At 43.1% G+C, this 22,043-nt stretch overlaps 1 protein-coding gene across 9 annotated transcripts in view; it reads right to left on the bottom strand.

The window, feature by feature from the left end:
- LOC129188479 (protein-glutamine gamma-glutamyltransferase K-like) overlaps nt 1-22,043 on the bottom strand; it is a 51,392-nt gene that overhangs the window by 21,539 nt on the left and 7,810 nt on the right. For 5 of the 9 annotated variants that reach the window (XM_054789061.1, XM_054789063.1, XM_054789060.1 and 2 more), the window contains exons 2-6: nt 18,411-18,689; nt 18,139-18,333; nt 9,143-9,394; nt 7,059-7,177; nt 6,853-6,960 (exon numbers count right to left, since the gene is read on the bottom strand). In XM_054789061.1, coding sequence (XP_054645036.1) covers nt 6,853-6,960; nt 7,059-7,177; nt 9,143-9,394; nt 18,139-18,333; nt 18,411-18,663 — 927 coding nt within the window. In that variant the 5' untranslated portion in view covers nt 18,664-18,689. Of the gene's footprint in view, nt 1-6,852; nt 6,961-7,058; nt 7,178-9,142; nt 9,395-18,138; nt 18,334-18,410; nt 18,726-22,043 lie in introns of all 9 variants that reach the window. The other 4 variants (XM_054789066.1, XM_054789067.1, XM_054789068.1 and 1 more) reach the window with 4 other exon arrangements.

The raw sequence follows: 22,043 nt of genomic DNA, 5'->3' as shown, positions 1-22,043 counted from the left end.
TATATGCCAAAGCAAATGAATGGACAGTAATCACTCATTTAGCGTGGTTAATTAGTTCCAGACCGTACTGTGATAAGTGAATTTTCGTGAAGTAGGAGTCCTTATTTACGAAATGTATAAGTATAATGTGTAAAATAAAAGGATAATGGAATATTTTCGTAGTTTGAGCAAAGAAAACCTGTTTACAAATTTCTAAATACTGTTTTTAAAGTGATTAGAGCCCTCTAGACATAAAATAACACCCCTATAGTCACCTTTACACTTGTTTTACCAAATATAGTAATAAGACTCATACTCGTGTGCATTGCTGTACATGTGTTCCAGCTCTAGAGGACAGGAAGTGATGTCGGGGGTTGAGAGTTGAGTTGTATCTTGGCATGGGTTACGGCCGCAACAGTAGCTCATGTTAGGGATTATTGTGCCTGTTGTCCGATAATTCAAGCCTGCAATAAAAGCCTGTTGTTACTGCAATCCAGTCTGGTGCTTGTGTGTCCCACCGAACATTGGTTCATGGTTCATGGTTTTAATTCATCTTGAACATGCATACAAGTCAAACAGTTGCACATCACACAATACAGTTCACAGTTTTGCATGTCCAAAAAGGAGTAGGAAGAAGCAAAGCTTATTTAATCCTACCCCTCATCAGCTCCACATCAATTGCAATACATTCACTCACCTCTTTTTCTTCCAGGTATGCTTTGTAAGGCTACATGACAATATAGTGCGATCATAACAAGGTTTTCACTTACTACAAGGAAGCTACAGGCATAATGATAACCGATAGAATGATTGAAGAAGTGTTTGATTGATAATGAATGAGTACAGACCATGTACTCACCACAATGAAGAGTTAATAGTCAGTATAGTAATGGTTAGATGTTGTATTGTATGTACACAGTGGTTCAGGTCTCTTCTTCTTTGTATTTTGTGAACATCAACTGCTTGTACTTTTTATTAAAATCGCTCGTTGTTGTGCATTGTTTGAGTTCCTTACTCAATCCGTTCCACAACTTGATTCCACATACAGAAATGCTGAAAGTTTTCAGTGTTGTCCGTGCATATAGGTGTTTTAGGTTAAATTTTCCTCTCAGATCATATTTCTCCTCTCTTGTTGATAAGAATTGTTTTACATTTTTCGGTAGAAGGTTATTGTTTGCTTTATGCATAATTTTAGCCGTCTGAAGGTTTACTAGATCCGCAAATTTTAATAATTGTGATTTTATAAATAAGGAATTTGTGTGTTCTCTGTAGGCAGCATTATGGATGATCCTGACTGACCTTTTTTGTAGCACAGTTAGTGGCTGAAGTGCACTTTTATAGTTATTGCCCCATAACTCGGCACAATAAGTTAGATATGGTAATATCAGTGAACAGTAGAGCGTATGTAGTGCTTTTTGATCAAGGACAAATTTAGCTTTATTCAGTATTGAGGTGTTTCTTGCCACTTTATGTTTTACATTTTTAATGTGAGATTTCCAGTTCATCTTCTCATCTATTATAACCCCGAGAAATTTATTTTCGTTCGCCCTGTCAATGTCTACCCCATCAATTTGTATTTGCTGGTACGTTTCTTTTTTACACTTACCAAATAGCATTACTTTAGTTTTACTGAGGTTCAGTGATAGTCTGTTTTTATCAAACCATCTTTTTAGTAGAGTTAGTTCATCTGTGATGTGTTGTACTAGCTCTGGTGTGCTGTCTCCAGAACATAATGCGATTGTATCGTCTGCAAATAATACTAGCTTTAGGTCTCTTGGGACTTTACAGATGTCGTTTATATATAGATTGAATAGTTTTGGTCCTAGAATTGACCCCTGGGGAACGCCGCATGATATGTTTAACTCCTCGGACGTATGTTCTCCTAGCTTCACATATTGCCTCCTGTCAGCTAAGTAGCTTTTAACCCAGTTCAAGACTAACCCTCTAATTCCATACCTTTCTAGTTTAGTGATTAGAATATCATGATTAATTGTGTCAAAGGCTTTTGTTAATCCATAAATACTGCAGCCGTGCACTTTCTATGATCTATAGCATTGGTGATTTCCTCTGTAAGTTCTATCAGTGCCATGGAAGTTGAAATGTTGCTTCTGTATCCGTATTGACTCTCCGTGAGTAACTCATTTTTTTTTATAAAATTGTCCAACCTGTTATTAAATAGTTTTTCAATGATTTTGGAAAATTGTGGCAGTAAGGACACTGGTCGGTAATTTGTGAATTGATGTTTGTTTCCATTTTTATAGATTGGAACTACTTTAGCTATTTTCATTTTATTTGGGAATTTACCTGTCTGGAATGATAGGTTGCTAAGGTACGTTAGCGGTTGTACAATCTCATTTATAACCCTTTTTATCGTTTCCATTTCTATTCCGTTGCAATCGGTTGATGTTTTCGCTTTGAATTTGTTGACAATATCTATGATTTCCTTTTGTGTGACATTAGTGAGGAACATGGAATTGGGATTATTGTCTATGATCTCATTTCTTTCTTCTACTGGTGGGTAATTTGGGATCTTTGTTTCCAAATCCGGTCCAATATTTACAAAGTAATTGTTGAACTTTTCAACTACCTGATTCATATTATCATATTTATCATTTCCTTCTATAAAATAAAGAGGGTAGTCTTTCTTTGCACCGTTCCGTATAATACTGTTTAGAATGCCCCATGTTGCTCTAGTGTTGTTTTTATTCTTGATTAATAATTGACTATAATATTCTTTCCTGCACACTCTCAGGATGTTTGTTAACTTATTTTTGTATGTTTTATATATGTTTCCTGCTTCTTTAGTTTTTAGAATGATAAATCTCCTATATAGTGTATTTTTCTTCTTACAGGCATTTATTAGTCCCTTGGTCATCCATGGCTGATTTCTCTTCCTTTGCTTATTAAATACTTCTCTCAGTGGACAATGTCTGTTATAGCACTTCATGTAAACGTTAAGAAAGTTTTTGTACGCCTCGTTCACATCATTCTCACTATATACGCACTCCCGTCTTTGTTTTTCCAAATCTTTCCTAAAAGCACTAATACTTTCCTCTGTATGTGATCTTCTGACTGTCCTGATATGGTCCTTCTTTCTCTTTTTATAGTTTTCATTATAAATGGTAAACACCGGAAGATGGTCAGTAATATCATTAATTAACAGTCCACTTGTCGTGTTGTCGTCGAAATCATTGGTAAATATGTTGTCAATTAATGTTGCGCTGTGATCTGTAATTCTGCTTGGCCTGGTGATTTTTGGATAAAGACTTAAACTGTTCATTGTATCTAGAAAGTTATCTATTCTGTTTTGGTTATTTGAATTTAGAAGGTCAATATTGAAATCTCCACATAAAAAGATTATTTTTTGGCTAGTGTCTGTGAATGTTGCTTTGATCCAATCCTCAAATATTTCAATGCTAGACTTAGGTGTTCTGTATATACAACTTATTAGTACATTTTTACTTTTCTCTTTACTGATTTCAATAGTTATGCATTCTAGAATGTTGTCAATAGCAATTGATATGTTCTTTACCACTTTATAATTCAGATTTTTATCCACATACACAGCCACTCCTCCTCCACTTTTGTTGTTCCTATTGACGTAGTTCATGTCATAACCTTCCAGCTCAAAGTCCACGCCTTTGTAGTCATTAATCCAAGTTTCTGAGATAGCGATTATTTTAAAGGGTTCCTTAAATAGACTCAAGTATTGTTTGATGTTATTATAATTTGCATACATACTTCTACTATTAATGTGAATGATTGACAACTTATTGCCTATATTAAAGTTGTCGTTGTATTGTTCATCTGTATAGTAGCAGCAGTCATTTCTGATATGAGAAAAGAAGTTTGTGTCTGGGTCTATGTCCTCCTCCAATATTGTTTGTATGTGTTATGAAGTGTAGTAGTCACTAACATTACTGACACTTAGTGACTAGGGTAGAATTCTACATATCATCACATTGTCTTTCAATGCGTACTTTGAATGCTTTATATTCAGATTTTAGTTCATTTAGCCATTTTTCTGCTTGAAAATGCTCATTTCTGACAAAACATGATAAAGAGTGAACGAAGCATGACGTGGCGAGGGACGCCTGTAATATCTAGTAATTTATCATTTTATTAATGAATTTATCCTGTTTGGTAACACTTTATATTAAGGTGCTTGTAATAAGCTTTAATAAGCAGTAATTAAAGTTAATAAGCCTGTTATTATATGAATAAGATTATATATGAAATCCTTATTTGCATTAATAAGCCTCCTAATACGGATTTATTAAAGAATGTATTTGCTTATCAACATTAATGGGATATTTATTGACAATAGTGCGCAGGTAATGGATAATAATGCCTTATAAACTCTAGTAAATCCTGTCTGTGTAGGCTCTCAGTCGTACAGGAGTTGTCCATCGAGGAAAAGGCTTCTTGAGACGTCATCTGTACTTCTGTGTAGAAGGTGTCGGACGTTTCGCTCCTCATCCGAAGAGCTTCGTCAGCAAACTAATAAGTGCTGGTAGCTTAGGCCTTAAATACAGTAAGAGTGGGCGGAATTGGTGTGCCAACACCCTCCTCCTATTGGTTCGTTACACTAAGCCTGGGCGGAGCAGTGGTATAATCCTATCCTGTTATTCACACCTACGATAAAAGGGGAAGTGTCGCTCCCTGAATTGGGTATGAACGACTCTGATACTGGCTTGTTAGCATCTATTGTTCTGGCTTGGCCCTGCCTTCACCTCATTTGCAAGACTAAGAGCTGTGGGTTTTGGTCTCAGTAACCTGCTGAACACAGGGTCCAAATTGAACCTCAAACCACCATTCCGATTCAATGATGGGTTCTGTTGTTTGACAAAAATAGCTTCCTTTACTCCTCTTTCAAACCATCTGTTTTCTTTGGCCAAAATCTTTACCTCGCTGTCCTGAAAAGAGTGATTGGTAGCTTTCAGGTGTAGATGTACTGCTGATTGAGGACCACTAGCATTGTCCCTGCGATGTTGATAAAGCCTTTTTTGGAGCATTTGCTTAGTTTCCCCAATGTAGTGCTCTTTGCATTCCTCATCTTTACAGTGGATGGAATAGACCACATTGCTCTGTTTCTGGTTTGGAGCCTTGTCTTTAGGATGCACTAATTTTTGTCTCAGGGTATTTACTGGTTTGAAATAGGTAGGAATTTTGTGTTGCCATAAGATCCTCTGGAGTTTTTCGGAGACCCCCGCTACATAAGGGACTACCACTCCTCTCCTTTTTGCTTCTGTGGGCTTTTGGGTTTCTTTCCCTACTCTCTTCTTTTGACATTTGTTAAAAGCCCACCGTGGGTACCCACAGGTTGAGAGCGCTCTCTGGACATGTTGTGTCTCCTTTTTCTTTCCCTCAGCACTAGTTGGTATTTGTTCCGCTCTATGTTGGAGGGTCCTAATAACCCCTAGTTTATGTTGTAGTGGATGGTTTGATTCAAAAAGCAGGTATTGGTCAGTGTGTGTGGCCTTTCTAAAGACCTCTGTAAGTAGCTGTCTGTCCTTTCCTATAATTACCTTGCAGTCTAAGAAGGCTAGTTGGTTTTCTTTAGTGTCCTCGCGAGTAAATTTGATATTTTTGTCAAACAACAGAACCCATCATTGAATCGGAATGGTGGTTTGAGGTTCAATTTGGACCCTGTGTTCAGCAGGTTACTGAGACCAAAACCCACAGCTCTTAGTCTTGCAAATGAGGTGAAGGCAGGGCCGAGCCAGAACAATAGATGCTAACAAGCCAGTATCAGAGTCGTTCATACCCAATTCAGGGAGCGACACTTCCCCTTTTATCGTAGGTGTGAATAACAGGATAGGATTATACCACTGCTCCGCCCAGGCTTAGTGTAACGAACCAATAGGAGGAGGGTGTTGGCACACCAATTCCGCCCACTCTTACTGTATTTAAGGCCTAAGCTACCAGCACTTATTAGTTTGCTGACGAAGCTCTTCGGATGAGGAGCGAAACGTCCGACACCTTCTACACAGAAGTACAGATGACGTCTCAAGAAGCCTTTTCCTCTAGTAAATCCTGGTATTATGTACTTATTAACAGTTAACATATGCTGCTCGGCGGCTACTTATTCTAAAGTGGGAACAGTGCTTTATTAGGATTAATGAAGATGATATTGTGCGTTTATTAACAGTTCAAAATGCTGCGGGAAAAGCATCTCTTTAAGATTAGGATATAATATGTAATAAATCAATAATACATGATGAATGTATTATTTATATATGTAACCCTAACCCTAATATTATTAATACCATAAGAGTCTTATTAACTTTAATTACTACTTATTACAAGCATCTTAACATAAAGTGTCACACAGCCAGACAAAACACCCACTGCAACTTTGGGGTGTTTGGCCAAATCACCATCAATTTTGTGGACACCTTAATGTGTGTGTAAAATTCGAACATGACTGGTTGAAAAACATGGCTGTCATGAAGCATAACATTCTTGCTTAGTGGTACTAATTGCACGTAAGTCATTGACCAATTGTCTAATGATTAGTTCTAAAACACGGGCCGCACGGTGGGCGAGTGGTTAGCATGTTGGCCACACAGTCAGCAGATCGGGAAGATCTGGGTTCGAATTTCCACTTGGGCATCTCTGTGTGGAGTTTGCATGTTCTCCCCTTGTGTGCGTGGGTTTCCTCCGGCTACTCCGGTTTCCTCCCACATTCCAAAAACATGCGTGTTCGGTCAATTGTCCGTAGGTGTGACTGTGAGTGTGAATGGTTGTTTGTCTATGTGTGCCCTGGGATTGGTTGTACCCCACCTCTCGTCCAAAAGTCAGCTCGTCGCATACCCACGCATAGAAAATAGACGGATGGACATAAAAACACAGAACTTGGTGTTGTCTCACCATGGCTGACACAACTCGCACCACATTAACAGGGTCTCCCCACCCAGATGGAGGAGTCCCACTCTTTTCCAAAATGAAGAGACATGCAGCCAGTATCCCTTCATCAAACTGAAAGCAAAAAAAACAAACAAAAAAAACCCAACAAAAGCAGCAAGTGAGTGTCTGCTTTCCATTCAATGATGGCACACACCGACTGACACGCTCACCTGTCCGTAGTTCCACGTACGGACTCCAATCTGGTCCTGGGTGCCATAGTAGATGCGTCCAACATCGTTGAGGACGTACTCCTTCCTCTCCTCTTCGGCGTCCATGAAAACTGCGTCACCTGGCACAATGCAACGTACAGTATGTATAACATCCATGTGCAGTGAAGTGTGGGACTGTATTCATTAGATCTGTTTTAATATTTGATGCATTTTTAAACATGCAGCTGTTATGTTTCTTGTCAGTTTTTGCTATAAGCTATAAGCGAAATGTCCAATTTTGTGTGGTCTTAATATTTCATTTTGTTACCATAAACTCTGGTGTATAAGCCGCACTCACTATATTTAGAGGCAAAACCACATTTGAGGGAAAATCACATTTGTTTTTATATTAGCCGCACATGTTCACATCATAAAGTGGCACATTGGCACATTTTGGCGTGCACGAGTCAGTGAGGACAAGCCAGTTCTTTATTTGACATGAGGAAATCACGAGCTATGAAAAAACTCACAACAAGCTTGGCAACCCATTGGAAATTGCAGAAGGTCATTACTCAACGTAACAGTCTGACTCACGGTTTCATCTTACAACATTAAACTCATCACACAGCAACTACACTCAAATGTAATACCTCAGAAATATAGAAACATGTATCAATACAAGTTTTATATGAAAAAAACCCAACATTTTAAAGTGTTCCCGTAATCCATTTTGTTTGAGAGAACCATTTCATTGGAGGAGCATAGAAAGCATAGAAAATGGTGCTGCAATGTCCACCAGAGGGAGCCAGAAGACCCAGAGCCGAAATCCCAGAGGGAAGGTGAAGTCATTGCAGCGCCCCAATGAATGTGTTGCTCAGACGCAACACCTTATGGGAAAATGTTAAAATGTTTAAAATGTTGGGTTTGTAAAATTTGTAACTCGTATTGGTACATGTATATATTTATAGACACCTTTTGAGTATTAAGTTGCTGTGTGATGACTCTAGTGCTGTTAGTAAAGTGTTCTTTGAAAGACGACACTGTGCGTTAGACGGTTATGTTGTTATACTGGTATACATATACTGTTCCTCTCTGGTGCTGTGAAATGTCTAATTCAAAATTTTGCTCAATTTAGATTTTTCTTGTTTTTTTGAATTGATGTTCTACATTAAATTTGGATTTTATGTTTATGTTATATACAGTATGTAATGTAAAATGTCCAATTCCGTGGCTTTTTTTGTGCAATTTTGACATTTCAGTTCTTTAACAGAGTGCCCTAAAATGCATTTTGCACATGTGATAATGCATACTTGAAGTTTAAAGATCAGATAAGTGTGTTTTTAAAAGCTATTTTTGTCAAATACACTTGCTGTAAAAAAAAAACAAACTTCGTAACAGATATGCAGTTTTAGCTAAAGGGCAGGTTCATCGTCATAGATGTGTTCCAAAAATAATAATAATCCATCCATCTTCTATACCGCTTCATCCTCATTAGGGTCGCGGGGGCATGCTGGAGCCTATCCCAGCTGACTTAGGGCGACAGGCGGGGTACACCCTGGACTGGTCGCCAGCCAATGGCAGGGCACATATAGACAAACAACCATTCACACTCACATTCATACCTATGGACAATTTAGAGTCACCAATTCACCTAACATGCATGTTTTTGGAATGTGGGAGGAAGCCGGAGTACCCGGAGAAAACCCACGCGCACACGGGGAGAACATGCAAACTCCACACAGAAATACCCAGGGGAGAATCGAACCCAGGTCTTCCCGATCTCCAGGCTGTTACTGTGTTGGTCAACATGCTAACCACTAGACCACCGTGTGGCCCAATAATAATAATAATAATGATAATAATGTTCTTTCGTGTTTGCAACCACTTGTTGCTATGCAAATTTGTAGTGCACAGGGGGAAAATAGGCCAGTTAAGAAAATCAGCATGTGCCACTAAGGGCTGACAGTAATGTGCCCCTGGACAAAGTGCTAACAGGAATAGCTCTTCGGTATATTTGGTGTCCTGAGTACTTGCTGGAAACCAAAACAACTGGACAGTGATCAGTTGTAATCAGGTGTGATTTTGTCAGCATTTTTTTTTCTTACCTTCACACCAGGGGTTGAACAGCAGATGGATGTCATTAGCAGGCTCGTGCGCAGAAATGGCCTGGCCACTTGGGTATTCCGTTTCCACCTGGAGCCGATAGCGGCCGACAACGGCGGTGGCCGGGGAGTTGATCGACAACTTCATCCTTGCGCCGTCCCGCTCCACCACGACGGCTTGCCAGCGGTTATCCTGCGGCACATCCACCAGGGGGATGATGATGTGAGTTCCCTTTGACACCGTTGGCAGAGGCCCTGAGGGCGGGAGGTAAAGGGAGACATGCAGCATGAACAAGTCTCGCTACGCCTCAGAGACGAGCATGCGCTTCAGAATATGTGTATTTATTCACTTGAAGACACACCTGCATTCCGACCTCGCTGGCTATGTTTGGACAAGAACGTCTGAATGTGCTGTCCTAACAACAAATACGCATACTGTAATGCACTCTTATACTAGCAGGGATCCGCCATTACTTACTCAGTTAACCCCCACATGAAATGGGACCCCCCCACCAGTGGAGGCTAGTGTAGTGGCATCATTAACGCAGTAACACACACACACACACACACAGTGTATGTCTGCACATAAAAGTGCATCAAAAAAAAGGTTTTGACAAGCGCCGTCACACACATGCTGGTCTAAAAAATTCCACGTTTGCAAAAATAATAAGGCCCACTAGTCACTTTTGATCGACACTGTCAGTGGAGCACTTTTCTCATGGGTGTTTATTTATTATTAAGGTGATCGCTTGCAGTGCTAAACAGCACACTTCATCTCCTTTTTAACACAGTAAATGATGTTCTACACCACTGCTAAAAGCAGCCACAGTAATACAGTACATATATGACGATTAAATACCATGTTCTCATTTTTGATGCAGCTGATTAGAATGTGAAGATGTACCGAATTATGTGTATATATTACATATTTAAAAAAAACTCTGATTCTAGGCATCTCGCCGAGATAGAAGGAGGTCATAACTGGCCAAAGACGCTTTCTAGAGTAGCAGTAACCAACCAACAAGTCCTCACTAAGATGTTAGACTGACTGAAAACACTCTCTCTCTCTCTCACACACACACACACACACACACACACCATCATTTGATCTCAGCTGCAGCTGCACTCTAAAAAGCAATCTTTGCAAGGACAGTAATTTGCCGGCCGGTTCCACGAGTGGTGCCGCGCGAGATGTCTGGAACGATAACGTTAGTTAACAACTTCATGTTTTGCATAAAATTACAATCTGCACTTCTTATTGAGAAGCAAGAAGGCAGAAACTCACTCAGTTGCGCATACGTCTGCTGGTGCCCAACGTGGCTACATCATCAGTGTTGTTTCTGTTTGCATTAAACATGTGTTGGCCACATTTCAATGGATAATTGTGGTTCAACATGTTGGATTAAAAGGTCCCATACTATCCGATTTTTCAACAATCCAAAAAGTCCCACAACAGTGTATTGAACATGTGTTGTCTACAGCCTCCCCTCCGTGAATCACCACCTTACCGTGGTGGAGGGGTTTGTGTGCCCGAGTGATCCTAGGAGCTATGTTGTCTGGGGCTATATGCCCCTGGTAGGGTCTCCCAAGGCAAACAGGTCCTGGGTGACGGGCCAGACCAAGAGTGATTCAGAAGACCCCTATGAATAAACACACAAGGAGAGACCGCACCTCGCCCGGAAGTGGGATACCGGGGCCTCACCCTGGAGCCAGGCCTGGGGGAGGGGCTCGCAGGCGAGCATCTGGTGGTCGGGCTTTCACCCGTGGGACCCGGCTCAGCCCGAAGAAGCCACACGGGATCTCCCCCCCGTAGACCCACCACCTGCGGGGGCAAGCATAAGGGTCCGGTGCATTGCGTTTTGGGTGGCGGTCGAGGGCGGGCACCTAGGCGACCTGGTCTTCGGCGGCCAAATCTGGTTCTTGGGACATGGAACGTCACTTCTCTGGCGGGGAAGGAGCCCGAACTTGTGAGAGAGGTTGAGACATTCCGACTAGATATAGTTGGACTCACCTCGACCCACAGTTTGGGTTCTGGATCCAAACTCCTCGAGAGGGGCTGGACCTTGTTCTACTCTGGAGTTGCTGCAGGGGAGAGGCGGCGAGCTGGTGTGGGCTTATTAGTAGCCCCCCGGCTCGGTGCCTCTGTGTTGGAGTCATCCCCGGTAAACGAGAGGGTCATTTCCCTACGCCTTCGGGTTGGGGAAAGGGTCCTGACTGTCGTTTGTGCGTACGCGCCAAACGGCAGTTCAGAGTACCCAGCCTTCCTGGAGTCCATCAGAGGGGTGCTGGAGAGCACCCCAACTGGTGACTCTGTCGTTTTGCTGGGAGATTTCAACGCCCATGTGGGCAATGACAGTGTGACCTGGAGGGGCGTGATTGGGAGGAACGGCCTCCCCGATCTGAACCCGTGCGGTGTGATGTTGTTGGACTTCTGTGTGAACCACAGTTTGTCCATCACAAACACCATGTTCCAGCATAAGGATGTCCATAAGTGCACATGGCACCAGGACACCCTAGGCCGCAGGTCTATGATCGACTTTGTAGTCGTATCATCAGACCTGCGTCCGCATGTTTTGGACACACGGGTAAAGAGAGGGGCTGAGCTGTCAACTGATCACCACCTGGTGATGAGTTGGATTAGATGGCGGGGGAGGATGCCGGACAGACCCGGGAGACCCAAACGTGTAGTGAGGGTGTGCTGGGAACGCTTGGCAGAGTCTCCTGTTCGTCGAGTCTTCAGCTCTCACCTCCGGCAGAGCTTCTCCTGCATCCCGGGGGAGGACGAGGATATCGAGTCCGAATGGGCTCTATTCCGTGCCTCCATTGCTGAGGCAGCCGATCGGAGCTGCGGCCGCAAGGTGGTCGGTGCCAGTCGTGGCGGCAAGCCCCGAACCCGATGGTGGACACCAGAGGTCAGGGCTGCCGTCAAGCTGAAGAAGGAGTCCTATCGAGCATGGATGGCTTGTGGGACTCCTGAAGCAGCTGACGGGTACCGGCAGGCCAAGCGGCACGCGGCTTCGGCGGTGGTCGAGGCAAAAACTCGGGTGTGGGAGGAGTTCGGTGAGGCCATGGAACACGACTTTCGGTCGGCCTCGAAGAGGTTCTGGCAAACCGTCCGGCGCCTCAGAAAGGGGAAGCAGTGCCCGGTCCACACTGTTTACAGTGGGGACGGGAGCCTGCTGACCTCGACTGAGGATATAGTTGGGCGGTGGAAGGAATACTTTGAGGCCCTTCTCAATCCCACTGACATACCTTCCCTAGAGGAAGCAGAGACTGAGGATACGAACGCGGACAGTTCCATCACCGTGGCTGAGGTATCTGGGGTAGTCAAAATGCTCCCCAGTGGCAAAGCTCCGGGGGTGGACGAGTTTCGCCCTGAATTCCTCAAGGCTTTGGATGTTGCGGGACTGTCTTGGCTGACACGTCTCTTCAACATTGCGTGGAAGTCGGGAACAGTACCTCTGGATTGGCAGACTGGGGTGGTGGTCCCCCTTTTCAAGAAGGGTGACCGGAGGGTGTGTTCCAACTATAGGGGGATCACACTCCTCAGCCTCCCTGGGAAAGTCTATTCCAGGGTGCTGGAGAGAAGGGTACGACCGTTAATCGAACCTCGGCTACAGGAGGTGCAATGTGGTTTTCGTCCTGGTCGCGGAACACTGGACCAGCTCTACACCCTTGCAAGGGTCCTGGAGGGTACTTGGGAGTTTGCCCAACCGGTCTACATGTGCTTTGTGGACCTGGAAAAGGCATTCGACCGTGTCCCTCGCGGTGTCCTGTGGGGGGTGCTCCGGGAGTATGGGATTGGTGGCGCGCTACTACGTGCCATTCAGTCCTTGTACAACCGGAGCAGGAGCCTGGTTCGCATTGCCAGTAGTAAGTCAAGCCTGTTTCCGGTGAACGTTGGCCTCCGCCAAGGCTGCCCTTTGTCACCGATTCTGTTCATAATTTTCATGGACAGAATTTCTAGGCGCAGCCAAGGTGTCGAGGGAGTCCAGTTCGGGGGCACTAGGATCTCATCTCTGCTATTTGCAGACGATGTGGTCCTGATGGCCTCATCGAGCTGTGACCTGCAGCGTTTACTGGGACGGTTTGCATCTGAGTGTGAAGCTTCTGGGATGAGACTCAGCACCTCCAAATCCGAGGCCATGGTTCTCAGTCGGAAAAGGGTGGATTGCTCCCTCCGGGTTGGGAATGAGGTCCTGCCCCAGGTGGAGGAGTTCAAGTATCTCGGGGTCTTGTTCACGAGTGAGGGAAGGTTGGAGCGTGAGGTCGATAGGCGGATCGGCGCAGCGTCTGCAGTAATGCGGTCGCTGTACCGGACCGTCGTGGTGAAGAGAGAGCTGAGCCGGAAGGCAAAGCTCTCAATTTACCGATCGATCTATGTTCCCACCCTCACCTATGGTCATGAGCTTTGGGTCATGACCGAAAGAACGAGATCGCGGATACAAGCGGCTGAAATGAGTTTTCTTCGTAGGGTAGCGGGACTCACCCTAAGAGACAGGGTGAGGAGCTCGGTTATCCGAGAGGAGCTCAGAGTAGAGCCGCTGCTCCTTCACATCGAGAGGAGCCAGCTGAGGTGGCTCGGGCATCTAGTCCGGATGCCTACCGGACGCCTCCCTGGTGAGGTGTTTCGGGCATGCCCAGCCGGGAGAAGGCCCCGGGGAAGACCTAGGACACGCTGGAGGGATTATGTCTCACAGCTGGTCTGGGAACGCCTCGGTGTCCTCCCGGTGGAGCTGGAGGAGGTGGTCGGGGACCGGGAAGTCTGGGCTTCCCTACTGAGACTGCTGCCCCCGCGACCCGGACCCGGATAAGCGGAGGAAAATGGAATGGAATGTCTACAGCCTTGTGCTGGCATTGAGACAGTTTCAAAGAGTTTTAGTGAGCCGAAATGGGAACACACTCTTTTGTGTGTCTGTAGTTGTAAAGTGCTCATGTAAGTATAAAATGTGTTTGTCATACTGCTGTCAACTATAAAATACGAGTGAAGTGAAGTTGTGATGATCAAACAGTGAGTTTTCTCAACGGCCACCATCTTGGCTGTGACGTCACGCAGAGAAGGCTTTCTGGCAAAAAGACTCAACAATACACAGCCATGAATGCACAGTAAAGTGAAGAAAGAGAAATATTTACAATAATAACATTAGCATTAAGGATGTCCGATAATATGGGCCCACCGATATTATCGGTCCGATATTGGCATAAAAATGTGATATCGGCAGATATCAAGTTTTGGTATCAATGCCGTATAGGTGGACATTTTAATGTTGGCATGGCCAGGATGACACCACAGTTTGTTCACATACAGTCCAAGCCCACCTCCTTTGCGCTTTCCACAGGCTCTTGTGTTCCTGTCTGCTCTGACTGCCCTGAGGTCGGCTAGCTCCACGTTAGCATCCGGGATGCCAGCTGTTAGCCATTCAGTGAAGCACAAATAAACTGCACTCCCTGAAGGTCTTGATGTTCTTGCCAGCTCGTCGATCTTGCTCGGTAGTGAATTCACGTTTCCCATGATAATAGAAAGTACCGAAGGCTTGAATCTCCGCTTCCTTCTAGCCGCTTGACTTTCATCTTCGCCACGGCTCTGCTGCCTCCATATCAATGGGTAGACAGGGAATCACGCCCATGCGGGACGTCGCTCTCATGGCACGTAAAAATGTGCTTGAATAAACAAACAGAGCTGCTTGAAAGGTAGCCACTCGTGGCGGCGGTGTTAATTCCACGACAGGAGATATGTCATGTTGGTAATTGAAAGTTGGACAAAATCAGAAAAACAGACAGACAGATAGACAGATAGACAGATAGATAGATAGATAGACAGACAGACAGACAGACAGACAGACAGACAGACAGACAGACAGACAGACAGACAGACAGACAGACAGACAGAGACCGATCGATCGATCGATCGATCGATAGATAGATAGATCGATAGATAGATAGATCCAGCAGCTCTGCAAAAATGTCACAATGAACTTAATCACAAAATGAAAAAACCAAGGCAAGTCATGAGAGATAAGAAAAATAAGAAAATACCTTGGAATTGTCCTGACTTTTCCCCCATCATAAATCACTGAAAAATGTACAGTTAATCTATGTGATCGGTATCTGTATCAGCCGATTTCACTCAGGGATGATCGTATCGGAATTGGCAGCATAAAACCCTGATGGGAGCATCACTACTTTCAGTGTTATTTTGCATGGCAAAAATAATTGTAAAACTATAAAAACATGTTTTATTTATTTTTTTGTGACTCCGGTTTCATGTGTTCATGGGTGATCTTATCATTATCACTAATGAATGAATTATCATTCATTCAATGAATTATCAATCATATCAATTACCGATACATTTTACACTTTCAAAAAGTGTGTGAAGCAAATTGGAGAGATCAGTGGAGGGTTCTAATCTAATCTAATCTAATCTAATCTAATCGAATAATTGCAACAGCCACTCTCATTGCAAATGTCGATCCGAAATTGAGAGCCGTGTGTCAAAAATAGCCATTTTTATGGCCGTCCCAATCACTACCGGATTTTCGGCATTCGCTGGTGGTAATCCCCACTGAAAGTGGGGCTCTACGGTACACTGTAACTCTGCACAATATAATAAATGCCATATATCACATACGACAACGTAACATTAAGGAATGGGACAGGCGGGCATGAACGTTAGCAACGCTAGCATAGCTATGTGAGCTACGGTGCTACATTACACTCACATTTTAACAGCAACACCATTCTAGGTTAGCCTGTTAGCCGAAGAAAAAACAAATCTGACTTACAGCGCGTCTGGATCTGACTGATGAATAGCTAGGCTTTCTTTTAAGATGTGTAGCAAAGCCTGCATTTTTCCAAAGTGGTGTGTGTTTACTCAGCATGGGCTCATCTAGCTAGGGGCGGGTCAGATGCGGTATCGCGTCCATGAGGAAGGAGGGTTTACCTTCAGGACATCATTAGAAACCCATAGCTACAAAACAGATTGTTTCAGCGCCTCTTCTCTCAAAAGTGGAGCAAACAAGTGAGGGCGATGATATATTTTTCCCACGTTTGGTGTTGTAGGGACACATACTACTGTTAGAACATCATTAAAAAGTCACGTTTTCACAATAGGAGACCTTTAAAATGGCTGTGTCCTATATTAAGGTGATGCTTTATATAATATATAACACATACTAAACAGTATGTGCTACTCTCCACTTAGAGCAGACTGCTTGACTCATTTATAGTGACACGGATGCACTTGATGCCAAATTACTGGACCATTGGGCCGGATTGCTGAATTTATCTTAGCACACTCATGTCGGGGAATGCAGTCAGCCTATTTGATTGTAATGATTAAGAGTAATACAGTGATGCAGGACAGCAATACAAGTCTATTTTTCCCCATTTTAATGTGCATGCAGCAGGCATTACGTACCATCTCTGCAAGTCGACCAGAATGCACAGAAACTTAGTTGCCATTCATCACGCTCGCCTTCAATCCCGCAACAGGTGACGTTGTGGGGAATAGCAAAATTGTCTGAGCGTGCCGCCATTTGAATGCTTTCAGACCGCGCCGCATCTTGAAAATTATAGCCCGTGGCCTGCCTCTCGCAGATTGCACAAACCACAAAGTCCTGTTGATCAGCTCAAATCACTGACTTTCATTGAAATGTTCAAACTGTGCACATTATTGTTTTAGGCCTGGCGGTGTGCTTAAGCGTTATGCTGCGGGGTTTTGCAGTGCACAGATATCAGCAGTGCAGCGACGCCTGCAAACCAGCATAAGCTGCCAGCTGGATGACTCTTTGTGTTTTTACATCAAACAGGCTGGGACAGCGGAAAAGTGGTCCCTCGTTTGTGTTTTTTCATCCTAACAAAAGAATAAAGAGCCTAATTAGGAGCTTCTGCTTATAATGACACAGCTTTACTATTAGCATTATTCACCATTATAATACATGATAACACAGGTCAAATGCACAGCATTCATATACAACAACAAAAAAAAGCCCGCGATTTTTACGTTTACTGACTGCAATGCGTGGCTGATGTTTTTTCATCAAGCGCTGATTCCTCACTTGAACGCACCATAGCTGCTGTGAGACGCAAACGTGAAATTTATACAGTATATAACTCGTACACTGTGACTCCGATTCCATGTGTTCATAGATCATCTTACGTTACCATTCATTTACACTTGAAATACGTGTTTAGTAAGTGTGTGAGGCATATTTAGGGCTTCAACCTGCGATCTAATCTCATGTTTACAGGACACTTTTATTGCAACTGTTGATCCGAAATCGGAGAAGAACGTCAATGTCAAGCCAGCGGGAGGGTTCGGAAGGGGGGAAGACTCATTTTCAGTGGACAGTAAATGTATTCCGCTATACAAGCTGTACGCTGACTAGTATATCCGACTTTACTTCTTCTTATTTTGTCCAGTGGGAAAATATAATGTGACGGGTGTACTCACTTTTGTGAGATACTGTAGATGGCAATAATTGCCGGATGAGTCTATGTCCTTGTCCTCCGTTCCTGTCTCACATCTGCCATAGTGTGTAAACAGGAAGCTGCCACTGTGGCCGGTGGCAGGAGTGCGGTGGTGACTTGTCACTGGAAGGGATTTCGCAGCAACAGCGCAGGGCCGAGCGCTCAGCATCTGAGCTCTCCTCTCCGGAGCATAGCAACCGGAGCTGTTACCATAGCAATAGTAGCCAAAAAATCCACCACAACCCCCTCCTCTCTGTCTCTCTCAGGCTTTCCATCAATTTCCCACAGAATAATGCAGTGGAAGTATATTTTACTCACGCGGCCTGCCAAACGAGCAGAACCGCCAGCGTAAAAACCCACCAACATGTCGGCGGAACATGGCGTTCTCGGGAAGTCATTCGAGAGGTTCCCGCCCGTCCAATTTAACAGCTGCCATCTTTAGATTAAAGGGCGGCCCACGTGGTCGCACACTGGCATCCCACACATGCCTCTGGAGGCTGTTTTGTGAAGAGGGCCGATGCACTGACCTGTTTTCAGTTCTAGGTGAAGTTTGTCTGCGTTGGCGTTGAAAGGCCGAGACAGCGTGAGCCATATGACGAATGTCTGTCCCCTTCGCACGATACAGTTGTCGCTTTGGTAGAGATCAGTGTGGTGCTCCAAGCGGTTCTGTGCCATTTTGCCATTTTTCATCAGATCTATTGATTTCACATTGAGGGGTAGCTCTGTGGAATGGAGCACGGAGGACATTGGAGTTTAGGCGGAGACAATAAACAATACGTGGGAGATGCCAAGTCGGTACCGCTGAGCTCGCTATCTTCCGTCGCAGGTTTTTCGCCGGCCTCCCCATCATCCACCGCTGTGACCAGCGTGTCCTTGATGTCGTCCTCCTCCGACTCGGGACAGCAGCACAGGCCGACGCCGCGCAGCCACCGCCGACACGCATTGTCCTTTCCTTCAGGTGCCTCCTCGTCATCGTCAGCCAAAGCCAGGTTGACGCTTGGAAATCGACCCACGGCTGACGAGTCTCTGAGCGAGCGCGTCTCCACGGGCATCCTGGGGACACAGCATCTGTAAACAGCTACCGGGTGGAGACAGCTGTCACTCAGGCTCAGCCCTAATTGGAGAAGTCAACAGCTTCAGCTTGGTTAAAAGCTCAACATCTGCAGTGACCGAGGAGTTCATTCAATTAGTGCAATCATGTGGAAGACCTGATGCGTCGGTTCATTCAGCTGAGCTCAGCAGCTCCTATAAGCCATCTTATTAAAACGCCAGCCATTACGGATGACTCACTGTTAATTAGCGCTATCCTCCTTTTTGTTTCCTGACAGCGAGGCCACCTCCTGATCGCACTGAAATCCTCAGACAATGTCTGCTGTTGCTTTCCCAGTAAATAAACCCTTGAATCATCTGCTGCAGAAAATGATCAACATGCTCCAAAAAAAAAAAAAAAAAAGCAGATAGAAGAGAAGCAGCATCAAAAGCTCTTTTCATGGCTGAATGAACAGTGCAGCATTAGGGCAATGACAGCCATGCTTTTGTCTCTTCACAATCCTCTGTAAATATTTGGTGACAACATTGGATCAGTTACGTAATTCACAATTCACTTGGAAAGAAATGTGAAACTATTGACAATAAAGCGATGCTCAAACGTGCAACTGCGAATCGAACTAAAGCAGGGGTGTCCAAATATTTTCCACTGCGGGCCACATACTAAATGAAAGTATGCAACGGTCACAAAATTTGGTAATGCTAAGAAGTTGTACACATATATATATATATATATATATATATATATATATATATATATATATATATATATATGTATATATGTATATATATATATATATATATATATGTATATATGTATATATATATATATATATATATATATATATATATATATATATATATATATTTCAAGAAAATACTGCATCTCAGCTTTGTAAGATAGGTGAAAAAGCCTAATTGTTATCAACTTCACTCGTTGCTCTTTTTTTTCCCATTTTTGCTGTTGTTTTTTTGTGTGTGTTTTTGTGTACATTTGTTATATATATGTCATATATATATTATATATATGACTTTATTCACATAAAATTACAACTTTTCCCCCACCTAATGTTCCAAAAATTACAACTTGTTTTTTTTCATAATATTAAAATTTTTTAAATAACATATTTTTTTCTTAATATTTATAGTATAGAGTTTCTTCTTCTTAATATTTTGACGTCATTCTCCTAAAATTACAGCGTTTTTGGAAAATTAAAACAACAAACACATCAGAAATGTTGTTTTAATTTTCCAACTATTTCAACTTTTTTCTTGTAGATTTTGTTCTCAACATTCCCATAATGTTTGGCTTTTATTTATTTGGTTTAATCTGGTTTAATTTAATTTCGAACATGCATATGTCCGAAAAGGAGTAGGAAGGAGCAGAGCTGATTTAATCCTATCGCCTTTTTGTAGCACATCAACTGCTAATACATACATGTGTGTACATACACATACAAACACGCACATACATATATATATACACTTACATCTGTACCTACACAAGTACGCACATATATACATATACAGTATACACATATACAGTATACAGGTACACAAATGATAAAAAAAAAAAAAAAAAAAAAATTCCTCCTTTTCCTTTCCTTCTGTTTATCTGTTTATCCTGTCCTTCCTCTCCTGTTGATATATAGTCATATGATCTTTAACATGTTCCCAGATCACTGATGTCTTGGACAACAAGCACTCTTGCGACTCCTGGACCTCCTTTTAGTTTGATGTAGATTTTCCCGTTAGTGCTCCAAGTGCTTTGTATCTTTCCCTGCTTCCTCAGGTCTCATGCTTTCTTGGCGATGTCGGAATTGCGTTTTGTGAGATGCTAATTCATGTAGACGTTGGTGCCTCTTAGCTTCTTTCCCTGTTTCAGCAGTGCTGTTTTGAATTCCCTGTTGGTGAACTTAATGATGACAGATGTGGTGTTGTTTCTGCCATGGAGTGGGACGCAAGTGTCAATACTGTTGACATCGACATCCACCTCCTTCGATTGTAGGAAGTTAGCAATCTATTGCTTGATTGAGGGAACATCTCTTGACTTGGGTTTGATTTGGAGCCCTGTGAGGACCACATCATTCATTCGTGCCATCTGATCCATCTCATCAATGAAGTTTGTAATTTGCTCTTTGATATTCTCCTTTTCTTCTTTCTCTTCCTCAAGTGTGGTGCGAAAGTCAGCATTGTCCTTCAATAGTGCCTTGATATCATCCTGTAGAATGTTGATATCATTGCATAATGCTCTATTTTCTTCCCTGGGGTCTTTAGCGTCCTTAAGATCAGTACATGAGGTGGCTTCCATATGGTTTATAGCTTCCTTGACAACAGTGCACAAGGCAGCGTTATCTTCCAATAATGCCCTGATATCATCCTGCAGAACCCTAACATCCTTGCATAATGCTGTATTTTCTTTACGGTTTATCGCTTCCTGAAGAGCAGAGCGCAAGGCAGCATTGTCATTCAGCAGTACCTTAATGTCGTCCTGCAGAGCCTTGATATCTTCCAAAGGGTATTTAACCTCCTTAAGAGCAGCAGTTTCATCTTGCAACTTCTTGACTTCTTTTCTTAGTTTTTTGATATACTTGTTCTGTGCTCTACTTTCTTCAGACTGTATCTCTGCCGTTGAATGCAGCTTCTCAATTGCTCGCATTATTTGTGGTAGAGTGATCTCTCTACTCTTGAAGCTACTATCTAAGGTTTCGTTGAAGCTCTTGACAGCATTTTGCAACTCTTGGTATCCTGGACTAGCTAGGTATTCTGCCAATGTTTTTATTTCCATGTCCACTTTGAATTCAGAGCCAGAATCATTTTCCTCTGCAAGTTCAGAGCCAGAATAATTGTCCTTTGTGTTTGACATTGTTGCTAAGCAACCTCTTTGAACTTCAGCAGTTCGCTAGTTAGCTAGACTTGCTAGCAGTATCGATACTTGTATCTGTACCTCTCGACTATCCAAGTTAAAGTTGGGGGATTCAGCCAGCAGCACTGATCTTGTGTTCATGAAGTGTCGTCAGGAAAGCACCAAAATAGTTAAAATTTCCAGTATCATCAACAGAGCTCCTGCCATACACGTCCTTCCCCCGAAAAACAAAAAATATATATATATAACATTGTAACTTTTTCCACAACCTAATTTTTCAAATATTGCTTTGTTTTGTTGCTACTCATAATATTATGACTTTAATAAAACAATGTCTTTGTTTAATATTTCAACTTAATGCTACTACAAGCACATTCCATTTTTTAGAAGATCCCGCAGGCTAATAAAAAACAGCTGCGGGTCACAAAAGGCCCCTTGAACTGAACTGAACTGAAGTGTAAACGTCATCCTATTTGCACATTCATCATTTATCATCTTTCCCCCAAAGTCAGCTGGGAT

This window comes from Dunckerocampus dactyliophorus, chromosome 10 (genome assembly GCF_027744805.1).
Source record: "Dunckerocampus dactyliophorus isolate RoL2022-P2 chromosome 10, RoL_Ddac_1.1, whole genome shotgun sequence".
NCBI lineage: Eukaryota > Metazoa > Chordata > Actinopteri > Syngnathiformes > Syngnathidae > Dunckerocampus > Dunckerocampus dactyliophorus.
The sequence above is the reverse complement of the archived record's forward strand: the minus strand, read 5'-3'. Positions and strand labels throughout refer to the sequence as shown.